Source organism: Mus musculus, chromosome 2, assembly GCF_000001635.26.
Source record: "Mus musculus strain C57BL/6J chromosome 2, GRCm38.p6 C57BL/6J".
Lineage (NCBI taxonomy): Eukaryota > Metazoa > Chordata > Mammalia > Rodentia > Muridae > Mus > Mus musculus.
This window is the reverse complement of record NC_000068.7, coordinates 15,055,220-15,082,456: the sequence shown is the minus strand read 5'-3', so window position 1 is coordinate 15,082,456 and position 27,237 is coordinate 15,055,220. Positions and strand designations below refer to the sequence as shown.

The 27,237-nt window shown below is 39.9% G+C and overlaps 1 protein-coding gene across 2 annotated transcripts; it reads right to left on the bottom strand.

Moving 5' to 3' along the window:
• On the bottom strand, positions 1 to 27,205 carry Arl5b (ADP-ribosylation factor-like 5B). Of its 2 annotated transcripts, XM_017319316.2 has the most exons (7): positions 26,883 to 27,205; positions 22,287 to 22,377; positions 14,258 to 14,318; positions 12,490 to 12,637; positions 9,250 to 9,333; positions 7,344 to 7,495; positions 1 to 6,201 (listed from the first exon to the last, which is right to left on the bottom strand). In XM_017319316.2, the coding sequence occupies exons 4-7, from the start codon at positions 12,631 to 12,633 to the stop codon at positions 6,153 to 6,155; spliced, it is 429 nt and encodes a 142-aa protein (XP_017174805.1). In that variant the 5' UTR covers positions 12,634 to 12,637; positions 14,258 to 14,318; positions 22,287 to 22,377; positions 26,883 to 27,205; the 3' UTR covers positions 1 to 6,152. The 2 variants fall into 2 exon arrangements, with proteins under 2 accessions (XP_017174805.1, NP_083742.3); NM_029466.5 differs by lacking the exon at positions 22,287 to 22,377 and having other exon boundaries at positions 26,883 to 27,137.
• Between the last annotated feature and the right edge of the window lie 32 nt (positions 27,206 to 27,237).

Here is a 27,237-nt window from a genome sequence, read left to right as displayed (position 1 = left end):
TTCATACTGAAAAAGTATTTATTATGACAAAAATAAAACTGTGGACTGAAAACAAATGGATATCATGCTATATTGCACCATGATTGCAAAGGAGCCAAAACCTCTCTAACAGATTAACAGTCCAGAGCAAACTGCATCTTTTTCCTTGGGTAAGTTGGCATGCACACAATTCATTAGAACATAATTGAAGAAATAAGAAAATCATGAATATGACCTAACATATAAAAGAAGCATTTCATGATAGTGGAAAATGTTAAAATTCAAAAAACATTTTCTTTCAACAACCTCATAATCAAACAAGTTTGGAAGCATGTGTGGGGCGTGAGGGTGCGAAATGCTTTTGGTATTTGCTTTGACAGTTTCTTGGTTAGCACTTAAGTATCAGAGCAATGGCGCACGCATCAGTTTCTTCCTTAGGGTTCCGAAGCAGTATGTGATATGAAAGACACTGTTTCCTCCTCTGTGAACACCAGAGGGCCCACCTTGATCCTATTAATAATATGGTCTTTTGAACCAAGCTGCTTGGCAAAGATACTGTCAGACCACTTGCAGAGCCTGAGATGTAATAGATAATAATGTATATTTAAATCTTATAAAATGAACATACATGCACATTTAAAGAGTTTTACAATCCAAGCTAAAAGTATAACGAATCCAGGGCCTGTTTCTCCTTACTGTTATAAAGCACCAAGTTATGTGTGAAGACGAGAATGTTCAATTATGATCATTATACTCCCATTAGAATAAACGCAACAGTGAAGCCGGAACTGCCAGGAGCTTGCTCTTTCCTTATCTTAAACTATGTTCTGAGAAAGAGAGCAGCATGGAGAAACAGAAAATGATCTCATAATTGGAAAATGCCATAATCGTCACTGTATTTCACAATTTCAGTGAAAACAGCAGCTAAGCTCTTTCAAGATGAAATTTGGATGAAAAACATTCACCATGAGACTGAAAGTTTACTCCAAGAGAATAAACGGAGGTGGGGGAAGGAAGGCTCAGTCTCCCTGAATTTCCTGAGGGAAAATTTAAGACTAAAATGACTACTGTTTCTCACAATTAGAGCTAAAACATAGCAATCAATCCTGAACTTCTGAGATCAAATGACAGTCATTTGCGGTGTTAGCATACCATCAGTCCAACTGCAGACCTTTCCTCTCCTTTCTGTAAGGAATTAAATACTGGGTGCTTTGCTCAAGTGTACCTGGTCACCTTCTTGCTGGGAAACAAAGAAAACAAAAATCCGGCCCAGCACTCACACTGCCTCTAGCAGGGCATTCTGCATATTCAAAGACATTTGGGTGAAGGGGGTTTTATGGAAGCTTTGACACTTAAGCAAAGCACTCTGTGGAGTAAAAAATGAGGTAATAATTATTTTTAAATTAAAAATTCACAAGTTGTGCAAGAAAACCTTTTCATTCATTCAGATGTTCTGATTTCTAGACTCCATCTACACATAGCATGGAGAAAATGCAGAGGACTGGCCTTTAAAAAAAAAAAATCAAGAAGCCTCTGTGTGAGTACAGGTCCCGATTCCATCCTAGCAGGCTAACCAGTCTTCAGGCTTTCCAGCCATATGAAATGCAGTGTAGAGCACCTAGGTCTATTGACCTCTATATAGCTTTGGTCACCTATAATTCTTAAAATATATCTTTTTCCCCCCAACCCTGGCTCTTGGATTTCAGTCTTCACACTAATATTAAATGAATAAAGATGAGAAGACATGAAAACCAATGACCTTAAAAAGCAGCCATTTTCACAGCCAAGTGGGCTTCAGTCTGTAACACACTGATGTCCTGGCTGATGATACTCTTTCAGCACTGCCAAGCCAAGTGTTTAGGATGCCTTAGAAGCAGTGAACACACACACTAACCACTTCTATCCAGTCAGAAAAGCCAGAAAAATAAGGTAAGTTTTGTAGAAGTGGGTTTCCAAAACACATGGGTGCTGCTTAGAAGCAATTCTAAGCCATTTTTTGGTGAATATAACTTGTCCTTTGCACTGTCTTTAGTTAGAAATTCAGCTTAAGCCAAAGGAAAGCTATTTCTCCATACTGTGTTGTATACACACTAGAGGACGTGATGCTCGGGTGGGGATCACACAGTGAGTAAGACCACCCAGGTGCACCACTACAAGCATTCCTCTTATTAGTTTAGATTTGAAAAAATAGTGACAGTGCGTAAGGCTTCAGAATATTAAACAGAACACATATTTGAGGCTTGGCTTATTTAAAAGGTCCTCACTTTGGGAAGAACAAAAAGATGGCCATGAACAATAGTGTCTTAAATCAACTAGATACACGATAAATGGGCAGATTGAGATCAGAATCCACCTCTTGAGACAGGCTTTGCAATGTGTGCCTAGACAAGACTAGAAGCTGTATCTTGAGGTGACCCCTGACAGAAGATAAAGGACCTTCAAAACTAAAGTTCAGGTGTGTGAGGATTTTGTTTCAAAGCCACAGGTAAGTTGGCACATAAAATCGGCCTCTAGAGATAAGTGCCAATAAATCACCAGAGTGTGGAGGCACAATGCACAATCCCAGTCTGCTGCTAATCCACAGTTAACACAGCGGGGGACTCAATGGCCTTGGAAACAATTCTGCTCATAATCTGTTGAGATACAAAACCAAAGACTTAAAACCTCCTCTTCAAAGAGTTCTTGGTGGCCAGGCTTGGTAGCGTCAGGGAATATTGTTTACAGCATTGTCTGAATCCCTCATTCTTTCCACAGGGAAAACCAACTGTTTCCTCTTTATGCTACAATGAAAGTTAAATTATATTCAATCAAAATGCCTACGGCAATCCCAGCACTGGGATGGGGAAGCAGGAGCATCCTGGCCTGGTGCTGCTGCTCACCTTGGCTACCTGAAGCTCTGTCTCCAGACACTCCCCATGTTACAAAACACTATTCCTATGGGAGTTATGTAAAGCTAGTCCTTTCAAGAATGAAATGTATATGTTGTTTCTCTAGTGTATATAGAATAAAAGCAGTATCCCCTTAAGAATGCTAACACAAGAACCTAAAAGCAACCATTATAGATTCAACCCCCCAATTTTCAATAGGTAACATATATTAATATTTCAGGTTTTAAGAAATTATATCACATTAACAATAAAAATATTTAGTGCATTCCCTTACAAAAGCAAGTGCTACATCTACAGTGATTCTCAAATGTGCTTCTAGGTGACAACATGCTCAGGTAAGGAAATGGCACACGTGATTTGCAAAGGGTTTTTTTTGTTTTGTTTTGTTTTTCATTTTTAGCTGTAACATGTTGAGAAGATTCTAAGGTAAAACTTAATTTCTTCATTTTTAAATTAACAATACAAGATAATCTGGAGGGGTAGAGCCAGTCTGGGGGGAGGAGCTCTGTACAATACAGACTTTACTAAATAACATATAGAGACAAAGGAGAATGTGAAACATAGCCACTCCCCTCCATCTCATCCCTGTTGACGTGACCTTGAAAGAACAGAGTAAAAAAACTGAGAACTCATCTCAAAATAACAAAGGCACCCATCACACATTTACAAGTTCATGAAATAATATTTTACAGTCATTCGATTTATAGCAAATGTTCAAGTGAAACTCTCTAGCATCCTATGCTTATTGGGGTCCAAACATTCTCTTGGAGTAAAGCATAGCTAGTTTCCTACTGAACAAACAGCAAGGCTGATGAAAAGCCCCTGCAAAGGTCTCACAGGAACTTCCCAAGGAGCCCTATCCAATCAACAGCACAACATCTACTTGAATGCTGATTCCATTTCCAAATAACTAACAGCAGTTGCTTCTAGTCCAAATGAATCATGTGCCTTTAAAAAGGATTTACAAGTAAAATAAACTGTACTTTCAACAATTAAATAGCAAATCTGCATCTATACTAGTAGCTGTTTGACAAAATACAATCAACTATTAAAAAACACTTTCAATATAATGCTGATGTGGTAATATAAAAAATAACCATATTATCTGATAGAAGAAAATTGAACCAGCCAATCTTACTAGATTCAAGAAGGCAGAAAATTATTTCATAAGCAGAAATATTGGGACATTAAATATTCTTTTTCTGAGGACAGGCTTATGAGAAGTATTATTTAATATTTATGGTAAATAATATAACAAAGTAAAATTCAGGCAAAGTGTGCTTTCAGTAACTGGTATTTTCTCAGTTCCCATCCCCACCCCTCAACCACCATGCACCATACACACTGATTTATATCTGCTTTTCTCTCTCATCTTTGATTATGAGTTATATTTACAACACACAAGAAAAAATTAAACTTATCCTTTACTTCACATAGAATCACTAAGAAAAAGATTCAAAGTTTAAACAATTCCCAAAAGTTCAGAAAAATTTCCCTCTAACTACTTTCTCAGATCAAGGGGACAAACACTAAAAAAAAAGTAGTATCAAATTCAACTAAATTAACTAAATATAACAAATGAGTACAACCCAAAAGAGAGTAAAATTTAAGGCATCTTACATACAAAAACCCTGAAATTAAAATACCAATTTTGAGCAGGTATTTATGAACACTGAAGCTTATTTTGATCTAAATGAAAAATACTGAAAAAAAACCTAAGAACTACCCCTTAGTACATACACACTTTATCCCTTTCATAAGGCAGATGAGCCAGATGACACAGATAGGGCTAATGACAACACGTGTCCCCTTTTCAACTTAAGGGTTCATTCTTACTTTCATCTTAGACAACTGCTTTGGGAACCATTAACACTGCCCAGTAAGTCTGACTTCAGCATTGGGCCCTTTCCTTCCATTTCTGTAACCAATTAAACCATCTACATGGCTAAGACTATGACAGTCTGGTCTACCTAGTGAGTTCCAGGGCAAGGACTCCTGAGGGAAACCCTATCAAAACAAAACAAAACAAACACGAAAACCAGCCAAACAAACAAACAGACAGAACATGAACACTGAGTCTCATAGGAACATTCTAAAGCTAGGAATAGATTCAGAGCACCCTATAAGAGTTTAGGAACAATTCTACCTACACAGAGACAGGAGGTGGGGCAAAAAGAATTTGAAGCCTCTTTCACATCATCCACAGCCACATTTATGGAAAGACCATGTTATTATGCCTTTCAGTAATATACTGCTGGTGATAACGATGCTCTGACAGCCACTACTACAAACCTAAGAAAGCAAAAGAACTGTCTATGCTAAGTCTGCTGCCAGAGCAGGGGTGGTATCTCTGACAAAACTGCGAAGGTTACACTGATAATAAAGCAGATAGGAAACTGACAGAAAAACATACTCCAAGTGTCCTGGCTCTAATTTACATTGGTGTGTTTTTACAAATTCTGCCAGTTACACACACACTGAAACATCTTAGCTACTAGATGGAGCCAATAGTGTTTATCACTGAAGCTGGGTTTTAAACTCATGCTTCACCTTCATTAGTTTTTAACCAAATATGGTTGGTAGGAAAGTGAGCTTAATTCCTTATATAAATAAATGGACTAAATAATTCCCATGCAAAGAGTAACTTAAAATTGTACTATCACATGCAATGAGGTGAGGAAAATTTAAACGCAAGTATTTGTGATGTTTACACACACACACACACACACACACACACACACACACACACACACACACACACACGGGGGTGGGGGGGACACGGACGTCTAGGTAGATTTTCTTCACTGTAATTAATTCTGTCCAAAAGACAAAAAGGGTTTGTAGAGCAAAGAATGCTTAGTGCTGGATAAATAAATAATACATGCCGGTTCCCACTACTATTCTGTCAAACCAGTATCTCGGAAAGAGCATGGTGGCCAAGAGGTGAAAGAAACTGGTTATAAAGGACATAACGAAACTTCAGATGTCAGGAAATATATGACAAATGGTTTTTAACAAGGCAGTCACTGAAGAGTTAGAATACAGTCAGAAGAGTCCGGCTTCTACAACATAGTGACACGTTATGCTCGTCCGACCGAGATTAGTACATGGGAAACGAAGGTAAGAAAACATCTTTATGTTCCAGTACAGTGGCACTTGATTCAAGCGTCACTTGGAGGTTTGTGTTGTCATAAATTAAACATGCTGCTGCCTCAGCAGCCAAAGGTATTAGGAAAAATGTTCATATCACCGAATAAATAGAGAAGTCTTTTTCAAGCAAAAAAATTATCTCACACCAATCCTGGAGGTCATCCACTCTAGACCTTGGCACAACCTAAACAAAAGACAGAAGCATTCAGAAATTAGAAACTTTATGTGGAAAGATCGAAGCCACAATTAGTAAGTCTTATTTAAAGGTTAGCGTTACACTCGGATGCGATTTACATACGCTGGTTGACAACCTTTTAATCCTCACAAGGAACAGGGTGTGAAGCAGTACAAGCTAGCCTCAAATCCTCTATGCAGACAACATCAAGGTAAGCTTCTTACCCTGTGGCCCTGACCTCATCTTCAAGTGCTGAGACTACAGAAATATGCCACCACCCTCAGTGTGTGGAGCAGCAGGGATGGAAGCCAGGGCTCTGTCGTGCCTGGCAAGCAGTCTCCCAGTGGAGCCGACCCTGAGCCTCCATCAGGGACAGCTCTCTGATAAAATCCTAAGTGAAATTCTAATGCAAGTGTCCTTTAAACAAAGTGGGAAACTGCTTAGTCTCATCTTAAAGATTCAAACTCTCTAGTTTTCTCATCAGGACTGCAAATACCACACCCACTGCACCCTCTAAAAGGGAGCTAAAACCACTATTAAAATAGCAGAAACTTCTCTTTATTCACCGTCTCTAAGGAATAGAAGGGTACAGGCTCCACACTTAGCTACTACATTACCACATAGTTGAGAAAGAGAAAACCAATTGTTAGGCTGCTATGAGGATCCTGTCATGAACGAGGTATCACACATTACACACTGGCTTCCCCTTGTCATAGAAAAGCAAGAACACACTACATTGGCCCTGTCAAACGTTCCTCTAGAAATGTGCTCCGGAAAGGACTCTTGATATTACAGGAGACAGATTGTTGGAGAAGACTAGTTAAGTCCTTTCAGAAAGTGTGTAATTTCTTTAAATCTCTATCATGAATTCAGGTGACATTGCAGCTTTTGCTTAGAAAGGATATGATGAACAAAAACCTGAAATCTAAACATTTAATTCCACAGCTTCTTATGCCTTCAAAAATATTACATGTATGTTAAAAATTTGAAGAACTTGGAGGTAAATTATTCACTAGAAGTATTTCAAAATGTTAAGCCAGAAAAGCAATATAACAACCACCATGCTTGAGAGAAACAAGAGATGGTGGCTGGGAAAGACGGTGTCGGCCTATAGCTGTGAGAGGTTGTGGGAGAGCCCTGGCAGCACCTACCCTTCTCCTGTGAGCGCACAGCACGACTGGATGTGCCACGGGTGGTCCTTGATTGAACTTAGGGTGAGGTATTTGGAGATTTCAGCTGCTGTCATGCACCCTTTCATATCCTGTTTATTTGCAAAGATAAGGACTGCAGCTTTCCTTAAATCCTGTAATTGACACAAAATATTCAACCATCAAACATGGGAATAACCATGAATCAAATTAATGTGTGAACTATCAAAAAACAAGTTAAACTATGAAGTCAGAGTGTAAATTGTATCCTGCTAGCCATTTATAGCAAGGCAACTCTATTTTCAAATAATCTTGTCCTAACATTTAATTTTAAAATAATCTTAACTACAATTAAATGATCCATCCTAATAAAGTATATGTGTAAGTCAGAGAATTAATTTTTTTTCTGTTTTTGGACAAAAATGGCCATATTGAAAAGAATATAAATCCCAGGTTGAAGCCTTAGACTACACGTGTGTGGTCCTCCCTACAGTGGGAAGAAGGTCGACTTAAAGCCTTGATAGGCCTGAACTCACTCAACTGTGTTCACTGCAGCTTTCTTTTCTGTTTTGTTTTGTTTTAACATCCAAAACTTTATGACATAGCCTGACAGAGCAGATCAACTGACATACAACGAAAAACATTACCAATTCTGAAATCACTTCTAAACTTTAGCTATTTGTCTATTTTTTAGAGAGGCATATATCAGCATGGCTAAATCTCACGTTTCTGGGACTGGTGGGAGTGAATATGTATGCAGCCACTATGGAGACAGTGTGAAGTTCCTGCAACAGAGTAAATGCCTAATACCGTACGACTCAGTTACGACACTACTGGGAATATACGTCAAGACTCTGAAGCCAACAGGTCACACGTATTTATACGTATTGCTGCACCACTCATTAATAGCCTCAAATGGAAGTCCATTGCAACTGAATACAGAGAATGTGGTGTATATATAATGAAAATTTTTATCTGTGAAATAAAAGTGAAACATGACTTTTAAGGGAAGTGAATCAAAGTGAAGATCACTGTGTCAAGAGATATTAGCCAGAGTAAGACATACAAGTATATTTTGTTTCATACATGAGATTTAGTTTTAAATTGATGTGTGTGCGTGTTCATACACATGAGGGTAGTGGTCATCAAAATAGAAAAGACAAGTAGAAAAAAAAAGTTCTTATGGGAAAGAAAGGGAAGGAGAGGGGAGTTTCCAGGGAGTAAAATGACCAGCAGTGGGGGAGGGCAGATTCAGGCAGGCAGTGGAGGGAAGAGCTAAGAGCTAACTAAAATCACACACTGTATGAAAACACCATTAAGAACTGACTACGACTTTGTATGGCAACCTATCAATTTTAAAATTCAGATGTAAAAAATTGACATTACAGAAAGATAACATAACATTAGTTTTAAAAATGTAGAGTTTAGTATTTTACACATCTAAATATAGGGGTAACAATTACTATATTTAAGAGTCTAGATACTTCTGAGAAGGAAACCTTAGGTTAAATAGCATGTACAAGAATATGTTTTATTGTGCTTACTTTTTACATTTCAAATACTTATAATTTAGTTACCTCCAATTATTCATTATTCATAGTAAACTCTTGGCTGGAAGACATTTAAGTTTTGTTGGTCTCCCACCATGACTCTAATCTTAATTTATCAATTTTTTAAAAGCATGAATCGGTACTTTTAATTCTAAAAAAGTTAAAACTTAGCTTTTAATAGTTGTAGCAAGCAAATTAACAGGCTTGAAGATAAAATGTGATTTTGACTCTGTTTAGACATACAGTTTTGCTTATGATGAAATTACCGGCATTGTTTCACATTAATCTTTGCATAGAACAAAATCAATTCACAGATAACTTACTCCATCACGTTTTAAAGATTTACTTTCAAACTTTACCTCATGGGCCAACATTCTGTATAATTCTTCTTTCGTAATAGCCAGGCGTTCCCTGTCAATGCTATCCACAACAAGAATGATGAACTAGAAAGCAATATTAAAATACAGGGAGAAATTAGTAGCATGCTCGGTTTCCTACAAAATCAGTGCATCAACATTAGCTCTCACTTGGCACTATCCCTGCTACAGAACCTCACTGCCTTTCCATCAGCGAGCACGTAACACAGAACTACAGCAAGCAGGAGAGCCAGAGGTTAACACGTAAGCAACTTGCAACTTCAGCAACTAAAAAGCACAACCAATCTATATTAAGCTCTTGATTGTAGGTAATGAAAGGTAATGTTTATAGCAAACCAGGAATCTATATTCTTTCGTTAAATTTCATCGTCTCCATTCGACCATCCGATCAAGCCAATTCTCACCCTGTGTGTCATGACTCACGGATATCACATATTGACATTATGGTTCATAACAGGAACAAAACTGCAGCTATGAAGTAGCAACAAAAATCATTTTATGCTTGGCAGTCACAACATAAGAAACTGTATTAAAGGGTTGCAGCACAAGTAAAGTTAAGAACCACTGAAATTTAGAAAATCAATAATTTGTTACATGTTTATGTATAAGGTCTTCTGCCTATTAAAGGAAGAGTTAGGTCGACAGAAAAAGATAAGCACATTTTTCAAAAATAACAAACCTGGCATTTTTTTACAGAAGGAGTTTCAGCAAAAAGAAGTTCAAGAAGTGTGCTGAGCCTTGCTCAGTCCCGTGCACTGGCAGTATGCCGAGATGCAGGTGAGATCTGAAAAAGGTACAAAAACTAAAGGGTCTGTGTGTGCACCTGTATGTTGGGGTGGGATGAGAGAAGGGTATGTGTGTGTGTAAAGTAGGTATTAAATAGTAAATATACAAGCAAATGAAAAACTAAATAAAAATAACTTTGTTAAACACAAATAAGAACAAAGTGAAAAAGAGCTATTAAAGCAAACTGTGGAGAAGAAAGGATTAAAAGCTCAAGCATTAGCAATGCCATGCACCATAGAGAATAGGACATTAATCTATAAAATTACAACAGGGAGGCTAGAATCAGTTTATGGGATAATACAAAATTATGAAGTAACAACTGCAGCAATCTCACTACACACCAGAAAGGCCTAGAAGGGAATAAAAGGGAGGGAGCCCAGCAACGAATGGGCAGAATACTGGGAAGTGATGGGTTAAGGCAAGGAAGGACTCAGGAGTTAACACCCTGAACTTCTTCTCACAATGGAGATGCTCCCTTTGGGAGGCCAGCTCAAAGAAAAGAGTTTTCTCAATGCAAGATTACAAGGTTGAACGATGTGATTAGTGAAACATCACCTCAGAAAATCTTTTTCTGGAATCAAAGGCTGCAAATGTAAATGACCACTCGGGCATGTTGCAATAAAATCTTTGTGGTAATTGAGATGTACTTATGGAAATGGTTTACTAGAGGAATATTTAATGCTAATAGCATCAGTAGTAAGATATTTCTGTTTGGACCCAGGCTAAGCCTAGATTGTCAGCAATTTCAAAAACTACCCTGTTAAAGTGCTTGACATGCACTTGGGTCAGCTTGAATCATCTTTAATTTATTTCTGTATAAAAACTGCTTTTCTTCACAGCTGGAGTTAAGGAGTTAACTATACGCTTTGACAATAAACTTTGAAAAAGTAGCTCTGTTACCAGAGTATGTGAAAATGCTGTTATTCCCCAGTAGGATTTTATTGTAGAAATGTGTACTCAGCTAGATTATAACAATATTTGCGTACCAACCTCTTCTGTCCCTCCCAACCCCCACAAAGAATATAATTCAGGGCCATTACAAGTGTTGCATGCTGACAACCTGTTTGTTATTCTGGCTTACACAGTGCACTGAAATAGTACACACACAAAACTATATTAGTAAATATATGTCCACAATATACATGTTTGTTTGCTTGTTTTTTAATTTTATTTTGAAAGACAAAAATTTCTATGCATTATACTCCCTTCCATCTCCAATTTTTACAAAATGTCATTTTAGAAAACACGATTTCTTAGCTGTACCTCCTTACAAAGAAAGTTTATATGTGCAACTGCATACCATTATTATAAATGAAAAAGCTCAAAAGCACCACATGAGCATTACAAAACTCTTCCTCTAGGCAGACATACTAGTACAAATGAATGTGAATGTAATAAGGATATATTCCCTAAGCTAATACTGAATTGATAAGTAACAGTAAAAAGAACATGACACCCTGGAAAGTCTCCTGCTTAGAAACTGCTCCTCTGTGAAGCTCTGCAGATGTGCTCTCTGCAGACTTGCCTCATGCACTGCCTTCTCAAGGCCCCTCACAGACCAGCACATGCATCTCTGCAAGATACCCTCACCATGCTCCTCAGCCACTCACTCATGGCCTGTGTCTTCTACAATCATGTCAGCAGTTAGAGCTTCGGAAACCTAGTCTTTCAGTGTAAATTTGCAGAAGTTAATGAAGTCAGAGTTGCTTCTCTCTTGCCTAATACCTCTATTTATTTTGCCTTTAACACAATCAATTTCTTCCCATGTTTCAAAATAGTCAATAAATATATAACAGAAAATTGATGTTCTTTGCCTTTTTCTATCGCAGATAAAAAATAAAAACATTTAAAATGATAGTGACAGCTGGGGATAATAGCCTGCAAATCCTTTCGTCCCCATTAATTATAGGAAGGTTCATTCATTTCAGGCAGTGTCAGATTTCTCCAGGCCACAGAGCATGGGGCACTACTGTGAGGATGATAAGCACTCAGCTGAGAAGGGTCCTGGCTAGGCACAGTGTTGCACCTCTACAATTCCAGTCCTTAGGTTAGGAGGCAGAGAACCACGAGGATTGGTATAAGTTAGCTTCAGGCCCGCATGAGCTGGGTACAGCGAGTTCTATGCGAGCCAGGTACATTTCGCATGTATATAATCTATTTGACTTTAGTAAAACAGGTTTACATGTCAGTGTTTTCCCTGACTCTTGGACAGGAAAAGCCCATGCTCCCTCTTGGATCTTACTCCATCTGTGCAAGTTTCAGCAGTGAGACAGTCATGACCAGAATTTAGCACCCCTACCTACCTTTTGTTCCACGATAAAGCCTGAATTCCTTATTAAAGGCAATTGCTAATATGTCTCATTACAGCCTAGCCATTTCCTATGCTGATTCTCTGGAAAAATTTTAAAATAAAACTCAAAGGTAATTTTGGCATACCTCTGTGTTTGAGTAATAGGTGTTCCAGGATGACCTCAGAGATTCTTGACCACCGATATCCCACATAAGGAAATGAGTGTTCTTCACAACGATTTCTTCAACATTGCTTCCTATGGTTGGAGAAGTATGAACTACTTCATTCATTAAGCTGTTGAAAGACATCATTGAAAACTCTTTTGTAAATCTTAAGAACCCCAAGAATACTTTATCGCTATGTTTTTACGAGAAGTCAACCTTCCTCATTTGTACCAATCACAATAGCAATTAACAAGAGAAAGAGAAGCTTGGAGACTTAAAGATGTAAACAGTGCAATCCCTGAAGACTGTTTTGTGTTTTATAATGGGACGAACTGCAAGTCTGACACACAGAGATGGGAACACCGTGATGTGGGTTTACACGCCCGTGGGCAAAATGCCAATATGACCAGTTATTATACCAATCTATTGAGACCCATGCTCTACCCTGGAAGACCAATTTCTGGAAAATTGTGACCACAATACTTGCAGACTAGCAATAATCAAGCAATATCCTGTTACCATCTTGATGAAGGTCCATGTAAGCAAGATGAGCGTTGAGCCATAAAAACTAATTTAGGCACACTAACCTACCATCTTAAAGGCCACAGGCAAATAGAAATTTGATTTAAAATGAACTGTATTTAGAATACTGATTCCCATATCACTTGTATTATCTTAATTGCTTAAGTTATATTACCTTATTCAACATACACATTTGCTGATAACATTCCATGATAACATGTATTTGAAGACAATTATAATTTTCTCTTGAGTTTTATATTTTGTATTTGACACTATGTACAAGACTGTTATCAGAGATATTTAAGCTTTATATTAAACACTAAATAACATTAAATTGTATTTTAGCTAATGAATGAAAATAAATGATTCAACTCTAAAACAATAGCACATAAGGAGGAGCCTGTTTGCAATGTAACTAAAAATGATTCAGTTAGGCCCCATGGGAAAGCGTGAATCCCTGGCACACTGAAATGTGACAATATCACCTCCCTCCGCCCCTCTTTTGTAGTGTTAGGAATTGAGCCCAGAGACTCCTGCAAAATGGAGGATTGCTCTGCTGAGCTATAACCCAGGCCCACACTGATAGGCTTAAATGTAAGATCCGGAAGAGAGAGGTAAGTTTCATATGATGGTGCCAAGTACCATGTGAGTATTTGTTAAAGTGCTCTGGGTAGAAATAAACCCATGCCCACAGCTTAACATTGCTTTGGCTCTGAGAGGATAAAGGGCAATTCTTCCACCCTGGATTCCTGGGGTGGTAACATTTACTGCAGATGAGCATTAATGTATCTCTAAGGATTTCAAACTTTTCAGTTTTAAAAGCTACTCAAGTAGCATTTTGACCACCACCACTTTAGACAGGTCTGGCTCTGTTAAACAACGCCAAAGCTGTTAGGGGCGAGCTGCTTCCAGAGCCACGCCCACGTCTGCTTCCGCAGGGCTCCTGTGGGAAGGGGTAAGTGAGAGGCATTTCATCACCTCACCCAGGAGCATCTGACTTTGTTTTAGTTTAATATTAAAGTCATTCTTCCTTTCACAGTCAGAAGGCTAGGGCATGGTGGAGACTTCAGTGGGTAAAGGGCATCTTCTTTTACCTTTTTATTTGGAAATATAGAAAAAGCTGCATGTTTAAGTCTAACCACCGCATTATTAAAATTGGGAAGTGTGGCATCTTATAACTTATAAAAGCCAAGTTTTCAAGAGCCAGTAAGCAGGCCCAGATACTTACAACTGATACAGAATGGTGGTTTTCCCCGCGTTATCCAGTCCCACAATGATTACTTTGTGCTCTACGGGAAAAAAGAGTCATGAACAGTTACACTATTGCACACTACAGCACAGACGTTCCACAGTGATCATTATACACGAGACTCATCGCCTAAGCACCCACCACTGAAGTTTTATGAGAGAATCTTTATGTAGTAAGGACTTGCCTTGAGTTAAACCATCCAGTGTTTTCTATGAAGTCCTCCTGTAAACTTGTTTAGATTGGCTGGTTAGAAACAAAGACTTTGTTCACTTTTGAGTGGAGGCACTCAAATAAAAAACCTGGCATCAGGACTTAAAACTGTGAGTATAAACTGTTGGCTCTACTCACCTGCTCAAAGTCTCCTGCTCTTCAAGTTAGCTTTATGTTGTTTTCACACAAGCAGATTTTCCCACCTTCATATACCAACATTTTTGCCTTTCCTTTAAAAAGGGCATTTACTGCTGAAAACTACAACGTTTTTTCCATTAGCGGGCAGGTTTTACATTAATTGGCAGAAGTAAAAGCAATTACTTAGCCTCAATGGTTTTTATTGAAAACTGTTTTCTGTAATCATTCTAAGTGGATGTTTCTGCTGATGCTGTCCAACAAAAGCCTCTTCCCCTTCTAATGATAGGCCCTAAATAACCATTTTGTTATAAGCAGTTATTAGGCCTCTCTAATTATTCTGTTAAGTGGTACATATTTTGAAATCTGCTTTGAATGAGTGATAGAAAATCGTCTACCCCCCATCTAGTCAGTCTGTTCAAGGTTCTTCTTTCTAGGAGAACAGGGGGATCAACAAGGTCCCTTATCTGGGGAGAGGGGGACTGACGGCTCCTTAAGGGTGTGGCCCCTGGTATGTCACCCATGCTCCAGTGAATGGCCCTACAAGCAAGAATATACGAGCAGCACAACCAGAACTTGGGGGTGGAGGGTGAGGGAGTGGGAAGGAGGAGATGGGGAGGGAGGACGGAGAGGAGGAGGGAAGAAAGAGGACACAAAGTTGGGAGGGAACCGAGGAGATTTGGGAGGTGGATCTGGAAGGAACAGGAGAACTTGGGGGAGGAATGAGAGGTACATGTGATCAAAATCAATTGTATATAATGTATGTATGTATGTATGTATGAAATTTTCAAGCATAAAGTGAATATAAAAATTCTCCTTCCTAGCACTAAACGCTTCCGCTGCAGCTCCTGTGCTTCCGTGGATGGGTGGAGAGGGAAGCTGCGGCAACAACAGGAGAAGACGCCTTCTTCCCCGTGTGCTTCACGGAGAGAGAACTCTTTTCTTGCCTTTATCACCATTTATTTGGCTCTTTATCTAGTCTTTGATGGTAGCTGAGGGACCCTCAGGGAGGAATCTTTGGCCAATAACTCCAGGGATGTCACAACTCTCACACTAGTTTAAAGGTTGGTGATATCAGGTATGAGCCAAGAACGTACGCCCCATACGCCAATAAAGATCACCAAAAGTGTAACAGTCTAAATTTAAGACAATATGGGAAGATTTGTTTCTTCTCTGACCTACCCTCTTCTCCGTGACATTAGTAGGCAACTAGATTTACCCTACAGACAGAAGAAATAGAAAAGAGCCTTTTCTAGGAAATACTATAAACTTGGAGTTATGACAAGGAATTAAATTCTTATTATCTCCCAACCTTGTAAGACTTTCATGTGATGTTTAATCCTCCCCAAAGTAAAACCTTTGTTTGCACAAAGCCTTGCACTTGGATTATAGTGTGGCAAACCCCTTCCCTTCATTTTCTTTGCACCAATTCTTTTAAAACCAGCTAATTTCAAAATACCAAGGGGTCCGATCCAGCCAATAGGGAAAAGACAGAGTCCCCACGCCTTTCAGGGTAAAAACCAAGTGCACATCCCCGGGCTTTTTTGCTTTTTTGCTGTTTTGGAGTGTGCTCTCTTAATCAAGAATAAAGTTTTACCTTGGGGAGACTCTTCAGTTGTAGAGCTGGTCTCTTCTTAAGACAACAGCAATCTAACAACACAGTTGGCAGCCTGAGCAGAGAAGGGTGCAATAGTATCTAGCACTATGGTGATATGTTCATAACTGTTAAGTAAAAACGAACCAGGTGGCCTGACTGTGTGAGCTCCAACCTGTAAGTTTAGCACTCTGGAGGGTCCCTAAGTTCAAGACCAGATGGGATGACAAACTTCTCTTGTCTTCCAATGGTGTATTCATTATCAGTAAGAACTATCTCTAGTATATTACTGGACAAGTATACAGGACAACAAAGGTGAATTTCATGCTTACAAAAGCTGTTTTGTAGAACAACAACAACAAAATGATTATAACTGACTTGATTTTCCTTCTAGGCCCTTTGGCTCCATTCCCTAGGTTTGAATGAAACCAATCTTGGCTTCCTTCCCCTGACTGTTGTTCCTTAAAGAACAAGAGCACTCTTTATCAACAGAGGGTCAAACAGACTGCTTGGACCCAAGCATTCCCAACCTGCTAAAAGCCTGGCTCTATAGACCTCAATATCCCTGCCTCGGTGAGAAAGGGCCAGCAAAGCAGCAAAACTTGGTTGCACAGAAGTCCTGCTCAGGAAGAGGGAACAGCACGCATGGGCAGCAGCAGATGGTTTGCTGCTGAAGCAGCTCTTGGGGGTAACTGTGACTATTTTTAAAATGGTCTGTGCTACAGTGATGATAGTAATATTAAAGGCCTGCTATTTACACTCATGAATAATGCATTGTTTTCAAAGGTTGGTCTTCAGTGTGAACTGAGGGGAAGAGATTGGTGATAGACGGGGTATAGGTTTCATTCCCATTCAACTGGATATTATCCTCCAGATCCCCCTTTCTTCACAGCATAGGGAACTCTGGCAATCAGAACAAAGCCCATCATCAGCTCAGCCTAGGATGAAGGCATGCACGATACCTTTCAGATAAAATGGCCTAATTTCTCATAAAAATGTCACCAACAGCCTAAATCTATACATACAAATACCACAAAAAGGACTGCACTTTGTAAGATCATGAAGTAGCAAAGTTTCTTTTTGATCTTAGCTCGGAAGAAGCATCAATCCTATCTAGACAGCAAGAATGAAAGCAGGATCAAAGGCCAGCTACTAAGGGCCATTTACCCTGTTATGTAACAGCAACATTCCTTCCAACTGCCCACTATCCACAATAGCTAACAGTTCAACTCCCAAATACTAGTTGGTAGTGTTTACAACTCAAAGAGCAGCAAGGAAAATGTAGAAAGTGGTGATGTGAAGGCCTGGGCATAGAATCTCCTCCTCCTAAGAAGATCAAAAAGACAAAACAAAACAAAACTCCCTGAATGTACTGCCCTGATATTTCAATTAATAAGGTACATAGCTTCTTAAAGGTATCCTTGCCAGGGTGGTCTGTTCCCAGTCCACACACAGGCTGAGCGCCTTCTGTGTAGAGCATGTGACATTTACTATGGGATGTCTAATTGGGACCCCAGGCTTGAAAACGACAGCACATGTTCTAAATACTGTCTTCTAATTGGGCATAATCAATCGGCCACACACATACAATTCCTGAGTAGGAAACAAACAAAAGCAGTTGAACTCTGGGTCAGAGACACTTTCTGTGATGTTGCTTAAGTATAAAGAATTTCCCTCGCTTGTGCCATAGTAAACTAAAGCCAATGTCCCACGGCGTTTGCACATTTGTACCATCTGTATACTTAACAGTGACTATTATGATTTCTTGACCAAGGAGGTTAAAAAGGAAAAATAAATAAAAGAAAATAAACCCTTTTAAGAAGTTAGCATCAACTGAAAATGAGAGGGAATCTGTCCCCATAGTCAAAATAGCCACCAATCTGATGGGGCATTAGACATTTAATGTCATTTTGACCTCAGTGTAGAAGTAAAGATCTCTGTTTCACTAGACTTTAGATATCTCATGCCATGTGCACATGGTTTAAAACTTCATCTGGTTCACAAGGCCTTGAGAGGAGAGACAGTGTGTTCACTTCTAAGTCCTTAAGCCACTCTCCAGAAAACCAGACATTCAATTCCCTGTCTCAAACAGTCTACATTTGTTATTTAGAACGGGCTTTGAAATATCAAGTGAGCCTTTAACCACTTTAAGAAGCACTATTAACTTCCTGTCAGAGAGCACAGGCAGGAGTCCTAATGGTAGAGGTCAGACATCTGGAATTTGCATCTACTGGGAAAAGCTGGGGGAAGCATCAGGCTGTCAAGCCAGAGGTAGGGGCTAGTCTGGGCTAGACACAGCAAGCCACTGCCTCAAATGCCAACAAGAAAAGCTAAAAGAAAACATAGTGTGAAGTACTTCATTGTGTAAATGTACCACATTTTCTGTATCCATTCCTCTGTTGAGGGACATCTGGGTTCTATCCAGCTTCTAGCTATTATAAATAAGTCTGCTATGAACATAGTGGAGCATGTGTCCTTATTACATGTTGGAGCATCTTCTGGGTATATACCCAGGAGTGGTACTACTGGGTCCTCAGGTAGTACTATGTAAAAAACAATGAATTTATGAGATTCTTAGCCATATAGATGGATCTGGAGGATATTATCCTGAGTAATGTGACCCAATCACAAAAGAACACATATGATATGCACTCACTGATAAGTGGATATTACCCAAGATACAATTCACAAGCCACATGAAACTCAAGAAGAAGGAAGACCAAACTGTGGATACTTTGATCCTTCTTAGAATTGGGAACAAAACACCCATGGAAGGAGTTACAGAGACAAAGTGTGGAGCAGAGACCAAACAGAGACTGCCTCACCTGGGGATCCACTCCATATACAATCACCAAACTCAGACACTATTGTGGATGCTAACAAGTGCTTGGTGACAGGAGCCTGATATAGCTGTCTCCTGAGAGGCTCTGCCAGTGCCTGACAAATACAGAAGCGGATGCTCATAGCCATCCACTGGACTAGGGTCCCCAATGAGGGAGCTAGAGAAAGGACCCAAGGAGCTCAAGGGGTTTGCAGTCCCATAGGAGGAATAACAATATGAACCAACCAGTACCCCCAGAGCTCCCTGGGACTAAACCACCAACCAAAGAGTACACATGGAGGAACCCATGGCTCCAGCTGCATATGTAACAGAGGTGGCCTTGTGGGTCATCAGTGGGAGGAGAGACCCCTGGTCCTGTGAAGGCTCTATGCCCCAGTGTGGGGAAATGCCAGGACAGGGAAGCAGGAGTGGGTGGATATGTGAGCAGGGGGAGGGGGGAGGAGATAGGGGGTTTTCCGAGGGGAAACCAGGAAAGGGTTTTTGAAATGTAAATAAAGAAAATATCTAATAAAATCAATAAAAAGAAAAAAAAAACCATAGTGTGAACCGTCAGGTTTTAGGTTTAAGGTCTTGTTTGTAGACAAGGACACGTTGAAAACTGGCTAACAAGAAATAGAACGAAAGAAGGGATTCCCAGAGTCAAGAAAGATTGAAGTTTTCTTCTGCATGATTTCACTTTCACTAGCAAGAACAAAACTTTTTTAAAATTTTGGTTCAGAATACCACATGTCACTGAACAGAATACTATTGGAGGGGAAAGGCATCCAAAAAGTACTATATAGTGATGTGATTTTTTTAAAGATTGTTAAATAATGTATGCAAATTTAAGTTATCACATTAAAGTTTCATATTGTTAAGAAAGAATGTGGCATTACTATACTACGAAATATACAAAGGCTGTAGGCTCTATCAATTCCCTGCCTAGTTCTCTAGCTTTCCCAGTCCTACTGAGGAGCCACAGTACAGTTCAATGTCTCCTCCAATCTACAGAGTCCATCTGACGAGTCAACACTTAGCTACCTTAGGAGTTCTAAGGGAAAACACTTGCAAAATACCACCACTTCAAAACGCCCCCAGTAAAAAGTAACAGATAGGGAGGTATGCATCAACAACACTCTTTCTATAAGTAAGAGTTCAACTCCAACGTTCAATTAAGGAAAGAAATGTCAGTAATAAAAAATGTAAACTCTAAGTGTTTTATCCTTTTAAGACAGGGTCTCCTGGTGTAGCCCTTGGTAGTCTGGAATTATGTAGACTAGGCTGGCCTCAAACCCAGGGAGCTGATTGCCTCTCTGCCTCTGAGTGATGAGACTCAAGTCATGTGCCAGGGTTCCCTGTTATGTTTTACGCATACTTTATAAATTAATATTCATAATTATCCTGTGACAAAATTCCATCACTTCTTACTTTACTGATGAGGAAACCAGATCTCAGGCTCTTATGTAGCCTGCTCAACATCACACTACTTGGAAAGAGAGATGACTGTGGCTGGCATTTGATTCCTAGATAATGCACTGTCCTAAGAACTGATCAGCTTTGAGCTCTATTTCTCTATCAGTTGCAGGATACACAAGCAAATGCTTCCACATCAGTAAGTTCCACTAAGCATTCAGTCAGGGAGAGGGCAGGATGCACAATGGGCTCAAGAGAAACAGAAATGTGCTAGTGTGTAAGAGATACCGATGAAAACATGAGAGATCTGGGCAAGACGAGGCAAGCTTCACCTCAGAACAGTCACAAAACACTACACAAATGTGGGGAACACACTTCTCCAAAGGTAAAAAGTAAACGGACCCAGAGAGCTTATAGGAGCCTCATTAAGAAGCCTCAATGAGTGTGAAATGAAGCCGAAATGTTATGGGGTTTACTGAATTAGGAACGGTGATTAAGCTATCAAAACCAAACAAAAACGGACAAACCCCAAAAAATTAAAACTAAAATTATTTGCAAACTAAGCAACAAAAATCAGTAATACAGTCAAAAAATAAATCACACAACAATGTAAAAGTACATCAAATTGAATAAAAATGAGTAGCTAGATCAATAGCAAAAGGGATATGTTTAACTCTGAAATGCTTGTACTGGGTCTGTCCTTAAGACTTTAGTAATAGAAGAAAAAAAAAAAAAAGTCAAGCCAAAAAGTGGGTAGAAAGAAGGAAATAAATAGCAGTAGTTAAATTTAAAAAACAAAAACAAACAAACAAATAAAAACCCAACTAATTTTCTCTTTCTTTTTCCCCATTAAAAGACTAAGCAAAGTTCAAGTCTCCACTGACCCTAAAAACTCCACATGGCTGTAAGGTCCTAAGGCTGTAAGGCTGTGCCTGAGAACAAGGACCCCCGCCTACAGACCAACGCCACAGGCTAATACACACAGAAAAGTGTGGCACACAGAAACAAGGCCACTGTCTTTCCTTACTGACATCTACCAGGGTTCCAAAGGAATCCACTTGGAGGAAAAGTGTTTAATCATCTCCAAAGTAGATGTCCACGTGAAAGCACAAAATCTCAACTTAACATAAATTCAAGTCTGTCACAGAAATGAACAGAACAGCTAATGTTTCTGGAGGAAAGGAGCAGGTATCTTGAAACTGTCAAAAGCAAAAAGCCATTCCAAATACTTGGAGAACTGGGTTGATGGCCCAACGTTTAAAAGTTTTTTTTTAAATGGGTAAATGATCTAAACTGTTCACAAACAGCAAGTAAGAACATGAACAAAGACAGAGCCAGCACTTGCCAGAATGACTAAAGTTAAGGGCTGACACCATCAACTGTTGCCAAGATCAAGAAGAGAGCCTAAGAAAATTTAAAAATAATAGCACTTTATCTGCCCTATGACTTTAAAACTGCTCTTCTACATACTAACTCTAAGAGGAAGACAAAGTCTATGGAAGTTCTCCTGGGTCTGTGAGTACCTCAGAGGAAAGCATTACTCTTGGGGCTGAGTTCTGTGCCCTTGAACATAGGGTTGCCTGTCTTTCGACCACCCATATTGTTTAATCCATCAGGACGTAAGAGGAGAGTCATTTACAAGAGACTTATGGAGAATACCTCCAATGTAAAAAGCTTTGCAAAACTCCATCAAAACAGAAAAATAGACAATAAGACAATGTCAAAGAAAAGAGTGATGTGAGCCTTCACAAAAATATGCTCCCAGAGCAGTAAGAAACAAAATACTCAGCTCGAAGAATGGAGACAAAGGAAATAACCTAAGATTAGAACCTTACCGCTAATAAGAAAACATTCATGTGCATCTTTGGCAGTCGTCTTAGCATGCACTGGCAATAAAATGTCCAGAAAAAAACAGAGGAGCAAACCCTAAAATAAATAAATAAATAAATAAATAAATAAATTCTGCAGTGTCAAAAAGGAACATCTTTACATTGAAAAAATTACAAAGAACCCACAAAAATGAATGAAAAACAGATATACAAGGAATTATATCTTTTTGAAACTTAAAAATACCTGAGAAAATGAGAAAATTCTAAAACAATCAAAATAAAGTCGATCAAGATGGTTTTACTTAGCAATAGTGGAAGTTGGAGATCAAGGCAACGTCTTCAAAATTCTAAAAGCAATGTTTTCCAATCCATAGCTAAGCCAGTTATATGTCAAAACTGAAGATAAGTGATACATTTCCAGGATTTTGAAATAAAAAAAATATAATTTATAGATGTCCCTTTTGGGGGTGGGACACAGACTCTCTCCATAGCCCTAGCTGTCCTTTACATAACTCAGTATGTAGACCCAGGCTGGCTTTGTACTCCAATAGATCTGCCAGTCTCTGCCTCCTGAATGCTGGGACTGTAAAGGTGTGCGCCACCACACCAAGCTCTATAGATACCTCCATGGCATCTTTTCAATAATTTGTATCATTTTTGTTGTTGTTTGTTTGGGGTTTTTATACTTTTCTTTTGTTTGTTTGAGAGAGGGTCTGTCTACATAGCCTTGGCTGTCCTGTAACTCACAATGTAGACCAAATTGGCTTTGAAACTCACACAGATCTGGCTAACCCAGCCTCCCAAGTGCTGGGATTAAAGGTGTGCACCACTGTGCTTGCCTGAATTTGTATACTTTTAAAGGGAGAGATAAGTACAGAAAATGTTAACAAAGAGAAACCCGGAACAGCTATGTACTAAGAATTCCAAAAGGAGGAAAAAGACACAGCATCTGCTAGGTGCAAGATGGAAAAACTGTTAAAGAGCCGAGCTTAGGCCTACAAAACCTCTCAGCCAATGCACAAAGAAAACCAAGACGATGCCATTTTTACTCTAGGAACAAAATGAAGGGAAAGCAGTAAGACAATTAGAGCAAACTGGCTCCACAGAACCAAATTTTAATATCACACTAATGAAAACTCAGTGGAGAACAAACCGAAGGTCCGAAGCACTGCTATGCAGGGAGGAAAAAAGAGGCATGTAACTGTCTCCTCCTCCTGTCAGAGGGATAGATGATCATGGCTCAAATTCCCAGCGAGCTGTATGATAAAGTAGAATGCATATGTTACTGTGGTACAGCACTTTATGCTGAATAAAATAAAGCCAAGACCTAGCACGTGGAATAAAAACATTTTGCCAGATACTGTGAATAAAGCAGTGAATAAAAAAAGTTCACACCTCAAGGAGATTATTTCTACTGAGTGAGTCAAATGACCAAGAAATTTACAATACAACTATAAACAGAGATAAGCATTACCCAGATACCAGCAATTACACAGAGAGTTGGTACTAGGGCAAAAGCTGCTCCTGGGCATCTATGGAAAAAACGACTCTACCTAGTGAGTCTGGATCGGAAATCTGAAGGAAATCAAGGACGGACTTTTCAAAAGTAGGGAACAAACACACTCTAGGGGACAGGGCACAGGTTTTGTTGGATGCCTAGGAAATCAGCAAAAGCCTTGAATTAAGAGCAGAATTAGTCCAAAGGAAACGATTAAGACAACAGCCAGCAGGCAAAGTTATACTCATCAACAGCTGAGAGGGCCCCAGGGGACAACAAAAAATCTGCTGTGAGGAAGAAATGATTTAGGTGCCAGAATAAATAAGTTGCTGATTTTTGGTTGTGAAAATGAACTACAATTAAAGCTTTATGTCATCTGTCCTTCTGTCGAAGAGAAAAGCTGACCGATAGTGTATACAGTCACAACAAAGAGAGATAAAGACCAGGCCAATGCAAGGTAGAGAACTTTTAAAAATCAAGTTTAAAAAAAAAAAGGAAAAAATAAGAAATCTTGGAAGCGTTAAGAGGAGAGCCAAAACACGCAGTCCCCATATAGGCAAGCAAGTATTCTATAAGAACACATGGTGCCGGGCATTGGTGGCGCATGACTTTAGTCCCAGCACTCAGGAGGCAGAGGCAGGTGGATTTCTGACTTCGAGGCCAGCCTGGTCTACAGAGTGAGTTCCAGGACAGCCAGGGCTACACAGAGAAACCCTGTTTCGAGAAAACAAAAACAAAAAAAAACAACAAGAACAAAAACAAAAAAAAGAACACACGGACAACCATAGGTTAGCTCCACCTGTGATAATTTATCAGCCTTCTATTACAAAATGAAAGACTACAAAGTTCCATTAGACAATGCAGAGCTTTGTAACTTATCCCCAGGAAGATATCACACATAAAAGGATGCTTAGAGCTCTTTAAAAAACTGAGGCAAGAGTGAGGACATACTGAATGACAGATAAGGGAAAGAGCCTGTAGGTTGCTGTCAGTTCTCTGACAACCATCACCCCACTGGCTTCCAGACCACCTCACTCTCACTTAACAGGTAGAGTGAAGACTTGGACATATTATTCCAATGCTAACTCTACCTGGGCACCATTGAATAACTGAAATGAGCAATGGTGAGAAAGATGCCAACACTGGTACTTAATTTGTTGCTACAGAAAACAAAAATTCCAGACTATTGTATGAGTCCGATCTCATTATTCCCCATCAGGAAAATACCTAATGACCAAACCCTTCATGGGTCCCTACTGCTTACTGCCTTGGTCAGCATGTAAGAAAGACCCTTGGTGATCTAATTTCCTGGTTACTTCTGCAATCTCATCAAACAAACAGTAATTAAACCATGTTCAATTTCTTTAAGTGTATCCAACGTACCTCTTTTCAAGCAGCAGTTCATCTGCCTACACCAATATGCCGGATTCTACTCTGTCTACATTCAACCCAAACTCCTATTCCTCATTGAGTCTGTGTACACCTTACCCTGAAAGGCTTCTGCAAACCACCTGAGAAGGATCACTCCCTGGCACCATCAGTCCACACTTACAAATGTCTGCACATTTCGGCAAACAATTTCCTACACTAACTCTTGAGTGTTCTATGAGCACAGATTCTGTTCTGGATCTCTGTAGCTAACTGGGTCTAATCTGAAGGACTGGTTTTCCCACTAGAAGAAATTAATCATGAGCACAGAGAACACAGTGATACAAGCACCTGTCTCTACATTTCAGCAGGAAAGATAAAGAAATTCTAAGATGGCTCTAGAAAAACCAAACAATTATGTAAAGGCAGGCACAGGGCACATGAAGGCTTCCATCATCTTCAATGACTGCCCTTTTCATCTCCCCAGCCCCATTCCAGTCTGAATACGGAATCCTCTAATGAACAGGGATAGCAGCAATAACCTACTATAAAGGGAGAACCAACACTCTGATCATTTTTATTGCTAAGGTGTGTGTGTGGGGGGGGGGGGGTTGATAAAAGGTAATATTGCGTAATTCATTTTTATTTACACAAATTTAATTGTGTAATCAATATATATTTAATTATATGTTGAAATTGTTCTTGACATAGTACTTTTACAATCATTAGAAAATGTTAAGTTGCTGAAAAATAGTGCATGACATTACTGAGAAACATCGCCGGGAGCTTCAGTTTGGACACTCCAAAGTCACTTAAAAGGGAGTATTTATCTGTGGTACTTGCATACACACACATGTGCCAGTGTGCTTGCATGTATTCATAAGCTTGAAAGGGGCTTTTTAAAAATCAGCGTTCAGAACAAGTGAATTAATGCCATTCAAAATGATTTCACGGTTTAAATCCACAAAACAAAGGACCTTAATAATGGCAAAGACTTGGTACCTTCATAAAAACAAAAGTAGTTTATAAATCATGCCCTACAAAATGAAACAAATGGGAACAAAATTTGGTCTTAATACTCAGAAACCATTCTGTTACAAGAAAGACGAAGACTTTATCATTGGACCCCTTTCTGTCTAGTAGTGACTCTTCTCAAGACAGCATTGCTTATTCTGCCTCGGAACAGGTTTTACAACTTCTAGGTAATTCATGACCTGTTCTAGAATAATTACGGCCACGTAACATCTTACACATAACCGAGAGCATTTAGATTTTTTTTTTCACGCCTACGGGGAGGAGGGGAAGCTGTGTGTATGTGTAAAAATTTCAGAAACCCGTGCACCTGAATACTCACTCATTCTAAGTCTTGACGAACAGAAATCAGAGCCAAGTCAGACAACGTGAAGGTGCATTGGCATAGACAAGAGGAAGGTAAACAGTGCAAAACTCCTGTTTCGTGTTAAACAAACGGAAAGTTTTGGGTTCTCGGGGAGACACTTTCTTGGGGCTAATCAGACCTAAAAGATGGTTCGCTGAGACCGGAAAGGCCCGCAAACAGATTGCAGGAATATGTTTTCACCTTGGTTGGCTAAAAGCTGCACACGCGTGGGATTCCTGGCCATCGGGTGCGTCCCCTGCCCGGGCTCCGGGTCCCCAGATCCGAGTTCTACCCCGAACCCTATCCAGATCTCAATCTGGACTTGCCAGCGCCGCGTCCACCCTCCCGCCGGCCTCACCTTGGTTACAAAAAAGGCTCCACAGTTTAGCGAAGATCAGCCCCATCATGAGCCCCGGACGGGACAGACTTCCTGGGCAGCACTCGGCGGCAGGTGCCGCGGCGCCCGCGGTGGAACCGAGGGGAAGCCGATCCGGAGCCGCGGAGCCTCAAGAGTCCAGCGAAGCTTTGGTCCTCCGCGGAGCCGGGAACCGCCGCAGACTCCTTTGTTCGCAGCGCGCTGAGCCCAGCCCCGACCCGTAGTCGCTCGGTCTGCGCCCACCTACCCTGCACAGCCTGGGCTGGCCACGAGCCCCGCCCCCGCCCCGCCTCCCCACCTACGCCCGGGACCACCCATCGCCGGAAGGTCGGCACGT